The 10076-nt window shown below is 35.7% G+C and overlaps 1 protein-coding gene across 1 annotated transcript in view; it reads left to right on the top strand.

The window, feature by feature from the left end:
- The window catches only part of Mkl2 (MKL/myocardin-like 2), a gene marked incomplete in the record, with an annotated part of 190947 nt that overhangs the window by 67343 nt on the left and 113528 nt on the right, over positions 1-10076 (top strand). The window contains 1 exon segment of the mRNA XM_013517824.1: positions 9156-9372. Coding sequence (XP_013373278.1) covers positions 9156-9372 — 217 coding nt within the window.

Genomic DNA, 10076 nt, shown 5'->3' with positions numbered 1-10076 from the left:
AAAAAAAAATAGAATCAGGCGTATATGCCTGTACCAATTTATGCTAATGAATTTAGATAGCTTCCTGGTCCATATGATACATTTATAATGACATTTATAATGACAATTAGATTATAAATTTTTTAAATTGTAATAGAATTACTACAATATGATTTGGTAAAAGGTTTGTTTGAGTGCACTCTGATTTTGTGTAAATGTTTGTATGTTCTGTGTACTTGTTACATGTTTGTCTGCCATTTTGTGAACAGCCGTTCTCCTTTATTTTTGAGCTCAACAAAATTTTTTCATGATACAGTTGGGGTACAAATCTAAAAGCATGCTTTCTCCTAAATTACCAGCTGGTCTAAATGAAGATACTTAAATGAAGATATTTAACTATAATCCCTGAGTAGAAAAATTGTTGGATAGGACTCCAATTGGTGAATAAAGGGTGGCCAGCCTTTGTTCATTAATAAGGAGCCCCCAGTGCTCTCCATGGTTTCTTGGGAGACACCCCCAATAATTTGGTCATGGTTAAAAGTGTTCCAGAAAAAATAAAAAATAAGGTGTTCTCATGAGAGATGTTCTTAGTACAAAACTAAAGTAAAAAACAGAGGTTTTCATATGTGTATGGTAATTTAGTATTGTTAATTTCATAGTGTATTGAAATGTATTCATGATTCTGGATGTACAGGTCTTCCAAATGTAAAGCAAGGATTGCTTATGATAAGACTTTTGTCCAAATCCAGACCTTTGCCTTTGAGAAACTTATGTGTATTTCGTTAAATGGTAACAGATTAGAGAAAAGCTTATGATGGAGATGATTGGTTGAAAGGGTTATGTTATGTCAAAATGAAAATTTAAGCATGTTACAAAATGTCATGATGGTCATGTAGCAATGTCATATAAGGTTTTGACTGTCAGATTTCTGGGTGGATATATGCAATTTTTGTTTGTTAATATTTTATTAAGATTTAAATATTGGAATATCTATGGTTGTTAAATTATGGTTCCATTTGTATGTTACAAGGTGTTTCCTATTTAGATTAGACTATAACGTTAAGCTTGTTGCCTTTGTAACGATATATCATTAATCTCCTCTGTTGGATGTTTAACAACTGAGATCTGGAGACTAAATATCAGAAAGATAGGGGCTGGGGATTTAGCTCAGCGGCAAAAGCACCTGCCTGGCAAGCACACAGGAGAAAAACCAAAAAAAAAAAAAAAAAAAAATCAGAAAGATAATTTGGGCTAAAAACACAGCCAATATTTTAGCTATGCCCTCTGAGGTCAGCATAGACTCAGGACATAAGATAACCTCTACTAGGACATCCTGTAACTCGGTTGAGTCCCTAATTTTCTGATCAAGGAGATTATGGGACCACAGGGGAAAGTGATTCTATGATGTAGAGTGTGCCTAAAGAGAGTCACTAAGAGAGAAAAAATCTCTCAGGCTTTCACAGAAAGCACCTTGGTCAAGCAATGGCTGTGACTCATCCAGATGGCTGACACTGACAGAAGATCAAGAGATGCTGCATTTGGTTCCAAGAAGATTCTTGAGGAGACCTAACTGACCCTCATAGATAGTAAAAGGTTAAAACTTTTATTTATACAAGTCTCACTCTAACTTGGTCTTAGATATCCGGCAGAAAAGTGTGATCTCAAGATGTATAGAAGGCTAATCATTATTATGGACTCTGAACTATGTTCTTATTTTTGCAAACATCCCTTGTCATTTCTTGCGATATTATCATTGTACTGTGCCTCATCCCCTTAGTCTAGCGAAGTTCATCCAGGAAATGGTGAGAAACAGAAGACAATTGGTAACCTTCTCGTTGATGCATTAGAACAAAAAGGGGGACATGTGGGGAAAGGACTGTGATTGCTGATGGATTGATTACTGATGGTCAGCTTATGATTCCCAGCCGTACTGAGTGCACGTGGTGCGGGGTGTGGGAGGCTCACCTGAGTATTGGTACCATTAGCTGAGAGGCAGAAATGGAAAAGGATAATTAATTTCTCCTGTCGGTCTGAGTTACATGCTTGGTTTGAACAAAAGGCGATTGAGATGAGTGATCAGGGCTGCAGTCCCCGAGGCTGTAAGCCCCCTGATCCCAGACTTTTGCCTCTCATGTTTTTCTTGTCTCTTTTACCTTTTCATCTGTGGGCACCTCGTTCTCGGGACCTGTCAATACAGTTAATACCAACATTTTTGAACCGAGGTATTACTGTATTGGCATACAAGGAAGATCAGTCAATCACAGCAACTGTGTCACTTTGTCTGAAGTAGTACAGTCAGCAATAACATCAAAAATAGACTGGACAGACTGTAATAAGTAATAATTTGCCATCTTTAACCATTTGTACAAGATTTATAGTTATATAAGAAAATCTAAGACAATCAGAAAGTTATATTCAGTAAATATCCGTTCAAAAGAACAATTTCACCCTAGGGACAGAAAATTAAAAGGGAGAAGAGGAAAAACTGATGAAATAAAAGAAGAAAATGAGATTAGAATACGAGCTGAATGACAGAGGAAGATTACACAAGCTTCAAGAAACTGGTGAAGTGGACAAGAGGAAAGGGAAGAATGAAAAAAAACAAATACAGGACGAAAGGAAACAAAAAATGTAAAGAATTTTCACTCTCAGAAGGATACAAAAACAATCAGGAAAAAAAAAAAAAAAAAGCCAAAGGAACAACAGCAAAAAAGGCAGTTTTTCTATGATTCCAAGCCTTCCTCTATTTTATAGGGTCTATAGTTTTGTGGCAGTATTCAGTTTGGTGCCTGCCTCTGCTCTGGTTGGTAGAAAAAGGAGGCAGTCAGAGCCCAGATCCATGCTGGATATTCCAGCTAGCCAGTAATAGATTTTGGATGTGGTTTTGGTTCTGGGACTTTCAATTCCATGGAGGTTCAAGTTGAACTAGCACCTGAACCTGATATCTGGTTATGGGGTTGGGCCTAAGTTATTTACTTATAGCACTCTGGGTATCTCTTGTTATCCTGCCCACAGCTCTCTGACATTGGAAGTCTCTTGTGATTGTTCCTCACTCAGTCATTGTGGTAGTTTAACACTGGGAACCCTGAGATGGGGCCAGATCACAGCTGATCTGAGTCCTGGGCTCAGTTGTCCTCTCCTTAAAATGGTATCTGACCAAGCACACTCTCCAAGTGACACAGCATCTACTTGGACTGGAGTCACTCTCCAACTGTTGTAGCACACAGTATCTATCCTTTGCTCTGTTCCACTGTTCAGTTTCTTCCTGGAGATGTGTGCAGTTGGCTGCTTCTACTGTGTCACTGTAGATTTGACCCTTCATTCTCATGCCACAAGCCAGGAGCCAGAGAAAAAGTGCAGATTAACCCTTCCTTCTGTGGTGTGGTCTGTCTGTTCTAGGTTTTTTTGTTGTTTTTTGTTTTATTTTGTTTTTGTAGGCTCCAGTTTTCCCTGCAGGTCATTCCTCAGTCTCAAGAATCCACCTATCTCCTTTCCTTCTCCAAATTGTTATTTTCCAATGTCTGTAGACTGGTTTGGTGGTCATGAATTTCCTTAGATGCTCTTTATCATGGAAGCAGCTTATTTCTTCATCAATTTTTAAAGATAATTTTGCAAGGTGTATCAATCTATGTTGGAAGTTTTGGTTTTTGTTTGGAGGAGATCTTGAAACACTTCATACCAAGCTCTCCTTGCCTTCATGGTTTATGTTGAGAAGGTTGTTGAAATGTACATACAATATAGAATGGCTAAACTGAGCTAATAACATGCATTACTTAATATTACTTATCATGCAATAAGGAATGAAAAGGGTGAAATCACTAGAGATCCTATAGAAATTCAGAAGATTATCAATACCTATTTTGAAAATCTTTACTCCTATAGAATGGGAAACAGAAAAAATGGACAGATTCCTAGATACTTATGAATTACCAAAGTTGAATCAAGAAGATACAGAAATCTTGAATAACCCAATATCAATTAATGAAATTGAAAATGTGTTTAAAAAGCTGCCAACAGAGTACAGCCCAGGTCCCGATGCATTCACAGCTGAATTCTTCAAGAAATTCAGAGAAGATTTAATGCCAATACTCCTCAAACTCTTCAATGAAATTGAAAAGGAAGCAATTCTCCCTAACTCATTTCTGGAGGCAAATATTATACTGCTACCAAGACCAGAAAAAGACTCAACCAAAAAAGAGAACTGCAGGCCAGTCTCTCTAACGACCATAGATGCAACAATACTCAATAAAATACTAGCAAACAGAATGTAGCAAATCATCAAGAAGGTTATACACCATGACCAAGTGGGATTCATCCCAGGGATGCATGGATGCTTCAGTATACACAAATCAGTAAATGTAATACACCTTATCAACAAAGACAAAGACAAAAACCATATGGTCATCTCAATAGATGCAGAAAAAGCTTTTGACAAAGTCAAACACTCATTTAGGATAAAAACCTTACAAAAAATAGGCATAGGTGGTCTTTGCCTGAATCTGATCAAAGCCATCTATGACAAACCAAGAGCCATCATATTAAATGGACAAAAACTGAAAGCTTTCACTCTAAAATCAAGAACAAGACAAGGTTGTCCACTGTCACCACTCCTATTTAACATACTTCTGGAAACATTAGCCAGAGCAATTAGACATGAGAGAGAAATAAAAGGAATAAGAATAGGAAAGGAAGAAGTGAAATTATTATTATTTGCAGATGACATGATACTCTACATGGAAGACCCCAAAAACTGTACCAAAAGGCTCCTAGAATTAATAAACAAATTCAGTGATGTAACTGAATACAAAGTCAACATTCAAAAATCAATAGCATTCCTACACACAAACAACAAACACACTGAGAAAGAAATTAAAGAAATTATACCTTTCAAAATAGCATCCAAAAACTTAAATATTTAGAAATCAATCTAACAAAAGAAGTAAAAGATCTATACAGTGAAAACTACAGTATTCTGAAAAAAGAGATTGAAGAGGATTTCAGAAAATCAAAAGATATTCCTTGCTCCTGGATAGGAAGAACCAACATTGTGAAAACGGGCATACTCCCAAAATTGTTGCAAAGATTCAGTGCAATTCCAATTAAAATACCATTAGTATACCTCACAGATCTAGAGAAAACATTCCTAAAATTCATCTGGAACCAGAAGAGACCCAGAATAGCAAGAGCAATCTTAAGCAACAAAGACAAGTCAGGTGGCATCACAATCACTGACTTGAAATTATACTGCAAAGCTACTGTTTATAAAATCAACATGGTATTGGCGAAAAAACAACTGAGGATTAATGGAACAGACTGGAAGATGCAGCCACAATCACAAGCACATTCAGCCAACTTACCTTTGACAAAGGGGCCAAACATGTTCACTGGAAGAAAGATAGCCTCTTTAATAAATGGTGCTGGAAAAACTGGCTCTGCACATGCCAAAGACGAAAACTAGACCCATGTCTATCACCATGTACTAAACTAAAGTTAGAATGGATCAAAGATCTAAATATCGAAACAGAAACACTAAATCTACTGGCAGAGAAAGTAGGTAGAAATCTTGAAGACATAGGGGTAGGCAGAGAGTTTATGAACAAAAACCAAACTGCATGGGAAATACTTAAAAGAATCAACAACTAGGATCTCCTCTTATTGAAAAGTTTTTGCTCATCAAAAGAAACCACCAAAGTAAAAAGAAAACCCACACGTTGGGAAAAAATTTTATCCAACTGTCCCTCAAACAGAGGACTTCTATCTAGAACATATAGTTAAAAAGAGTCAGGCCCCCAAAATTCAAAGACCCAATCAAAAAATGGGCATCTGAGATGAATGCACACTTCTGAGATAAATACAAATAGCAAATAAATACATGAAAAAATGTTTAACATCATTAGTCATTTGAGAAATGCAAATTAAAACCTCACTGAGGTTCCATCTCACCCCAGAAAGAATGGCTGTCATCAACAAATCAACCAGTAACAAATAACTGGAGGGATTGTGGGGAAAAAGGAACCCTTCTCCATTGTTGGTGGGAGTGTAGACTGGTACAGCCACTCTGGAGATCAGTCTGGAGATTCCTCAGTAAACTAGGATTCGAGGTCCCATTTAACCCAGCTATTTCCCTTTTGGATGTTTTTACAGAAGAACTAAAAACATCATAGCACAATGACATATGTGCATCCCTGTTTATAGCAGAGTAATTTGCCATAACTATATCATGGAAGCAACCCAAATACCCATCAACTGAGGAATGAATGAAAAAGATATGGTAGTTTTATATAATGGAATACTACTCAGCTATAAAGAAAGATAAACTCAAGGCTTTTATAGGTAAATGGATGCAACTAGAGACCATACTCAAGTGAAATAAATCTGACCCACAGGTGTAAACATCATATTGTCTTCCTACTATAAGAACTTGAAAGAGTAAATAAAATCTGAAAGGTACGGTGGATAATGTGAAATCCCTTTGAAACTGTGCAAAAGGATAGAACAACTGGGTGAGGGAATGAAAAAAGAAAGAAAGAAAGAAAGGAAATATATATATATATATGTATACACAAGATAGCTAAGATAATTGTACTATTAATTTCTGTTGCTTTATTGAAAAGAACAATTACTGCTTGTTTGATCATTCTTACATGCCTATATTTGTCTGAGTCACCAATTTGGAGATAACAATATGTAATACAAAACCATTGTTAATTTCCTATTGCTTTTATTGTTTTTATGTTGTTTATGTCTCTGTGTAATATGTTTTCATTATTTTTAAAATAAAAAATGCTACTTAATAATTCTTTTATGGTATGGATATTTAAAATCTATACTTAGCAGTTTTTAAGATTATAATACATTGTAATAAATCACAGACATGTGTTTGTTTTTTCTCCTCCTTTGCTTTTAGGGTTTCTCCTCCTTTGCTTTTAGGGTTAATTGCTTTTAGGGTTAATTAGGGTTAATTGAATACTTTTAAAATCTCATTTTAATTCCTGTGTTGGTGATTTCATTAAAAATATTGGTATTTTTAATGCTTGTTTTATAATTTGCCGTATACAACCTTTGTGTCTTGGTTTTTAAAAATTAAATTATGCTGTTTCCTTATAATATATAGAAATGTAAAACCACTACTTCTGATGCTTTTTTAAATCCTAAGCGCTAAATTTCTATATGGTACTACTTACTTTCTGCTCAAATAAGGACTTTTTAACATTCCTTAAGTATGTGTCTGCTGGAGACAGTTTTGCCTTAGTTATGAAAGGATATTTTCATTGGATAGGGGATTCTCAATGACAGTTGTAGGGACTCTAGATTTTGTTAGATTTCCACTTACAAGTATTGTTTCATTTTAGCAGAAAGTTAACTTTCCTAAAATCATGTTTGCAAATTCTGTCTTTCCTGTTTTGGGCAGTCCCTAAATCTCAGTTGGGTTACTTTTGCTTTAGCTGGCCTACCTGGAGTATACTCTGCACATGAATAGTTCAGGGTTCAACCAGAGTTGGAGCAAGTTTACACATAGAATTTCAGGACTTCCCCTTTGAGGCTTTTTGGGAACTAAATAGTCAAGAGATGGATCCCCACATACATGGTCAGTTAACTTTCAGGAAAGGTGCAAAGGCACTATAGTAGAGGAAGGTAATCTTTTAAGCAAATGGTGCTGTAACAATTGGATATCCATATCCCCCCCCTACACTCCAAAAAAGAAACTTTGATTCTTATCTTACCACATTCATAAAATTAGCTTAGTATATTGTAAACTTAAGGTGTAATATAAATATGTATCCACAGGAAAACATAATCTCTATGACCTTGGGTTAATAAAAAATTTATTAGTACAGATCACAAAAAAAGTGATCCATTAAAGAAAATAGTAATAAGTTGTACTTTATCCAATCAAAAATAGCTATTCTTCACAAAACGCTATTAAGATTATGGAAAGATTATCCACTGACTGGGAGCAAGTAGTTGCAAAACACAAAATCTGACAAAGCACTTGTGTCCAGAGTATGTAAAGAACTCTTAAAACGCAATTATGAGATAGAAACCACTTAATTTTAAAAATGAACAAAAGATTTCACCAGATAATTAACCAAAGAAGCTGTAAGGATAGTAAATGCATTGAAAGATTTTTAACATCCTTAGTCAGTAGGGGAATACAAATTAAAACCACAGTGAAGTGCCTTATGCCCATAAAAATAACTGAAATGAAAAAGATTGATTAGGTGAAGTGTCTATAGGACGTGAAAAAACTAGAATTCACATACTCAGCCATTAATAAAGGAAAATGGTTCAACTACTTGTGGAAACAGTTTGTCAGTTCATTGAATATTTAACTATACAGCAGATATGTTGATCTACTTACCTATTCCTAGGTACTTACTCAGGAAAAATTAAAGCATATATCCAAATAAATACTTATACAAGAGTGTTCATAGCATCTTTGTTTGAAAAATTGAAGATAACTCCAGTGACCATCAGTAGGTGAATGAACAGACAATCTGTGTATAGACTGCTACTAAATAAGTAGGCAGTAGTAGTCTTACTGTTACATGGACTACCATCTTTTAAGCTTATAGTAACAATTTGCTTACTGTGTACTGTTCAGTCATAAAATGTGTCTTACATGTTTAGGGTTTTTGTGTTTCGGGGATTACTGTTACCAATTTCTGTATCAGTCAGCATGGTTTAGTTTATGCTGTGGTAAAACAACCCCAATCTTAGAGACTTAAATTTCCTTTGTCATGAACTGTATGTCCATTGTTGTTTTCACTCCTAGACTTAGGCTGATAAATGAAGCCTCCTTGATTGTCATGGGCATATGTAGGAGTCTTAAAATGGATTTTCAAGACAGATGGCTGCTTTTTTCTTTTTAACCTTAGTTGATGTTCTTATTTAAGCCTACATTAAGATCTTTAGTGACATCAGTAGGTATACCTTTCTTTAATTCATAATACAAAATCATTGAACTTCTGTTTACCATATGAGTGGTGTTTTGGATGGTAAGTATATTATTTCTGTGTATTGGACAAGGAGCCTGAGGTCCAGAAAGGATAGGTGAATTGATAATGCCTCACACAGCAGTAAAATTGGACTAGAACCCAGGGATCTCATCTTAATAATTTTGTGTAAATTGGAGAAAAATAAATTATTTATTTACGCATTTTTTGTTTCGCCAGTCTCTTCAACAGGCCACGTATAAAAGGTGTCTCATATTCCTTGTTGTCAGTGGGTGGAACACAATGGATCACGGAGGGGCTGTAGACACTGAAGATGAGTTGGGACCTCTAGCCCATCTTGCTCCAAGTCCTCAAAGTGAGGCTGTGGCTCATGAATTCCAGGAGCTCTCCTTGCAGTCCAGTCAGCATTTACCCTCTCTGAATGAAAGGAAGAATGGTAAGTTGTTCAGCATGTGCACTAGGCACTTTGCTTGAAAGAGACACCCTCTTGGTAAGCGCAGTTTATTCCTGATTGCTTGTGATCTTTTTGTCAGTTACATTCAGCCGTCTGTTATTACAAATACCCTTATAAAGGTACTAGCTGATTTGAGTAGTGGCCACAATTTCACTAGATCCAGTTCTTTCATTATTTCCCCAGTGTCTTTGGTGTTAACACTGCCTTTAGAAAGCCACTTTAGATTCAGTCCATTTTCACACAAGTAGATCACATGCGGGAATGATCAGAAAGTCAGTGCCTGTACTGATGCTTGGGAAAACAATTACGTCTGTGCATACATTCTCCTTCCCTTTCCCTATCTCCCTTATGTGATAGGGAAATGGCTTTCTTCAGAAGTGGCACCATTTAAGTTATTTCAGTGATCCACTAAGGGACAAATTTCTCGTGTATTTTTATTTTAATGGGCTTAGGGTATAATCAAATTCTCAGTCCTTGTAAACAAGATGAATGTTTTTATTCATTCCTGACCTGTTCAGCAAATATTCATTCATCACAGAACATTCCAGAGTCTACAGAAAACACAGTACTATCAGTTTTTAACATAAATCAATAAAGATAGATAATACGCACTTACTTTTAATACTTAAAATGTAAATGTTAAAATTCATGAACACACTGAGTATACATATTTAAAAAGGCAGAAT

Source organism: Chinchilla lanigera, unplaced genomic scaffold (assembly GCF_000276665.1).
Source record: "Chinchilla lanigera isolate Chin_1 unplaced genomic scaffold, ChiLan1.0 scaffold00041, whole genome shotgun sequence".
Taxonomy (NCBI): domain Eukaryota; kingdom Metazoa; phylum Chordata; class Mammalia; order Rodentia; family Chinchillidae; genus Chinchilla; species Chinchilla lanigera.
The sequence above is the reverse complement of the archived record's forward strand: the minus strand, read 5'-3'. Positions and strand labels throughout refer to the sequence as shown.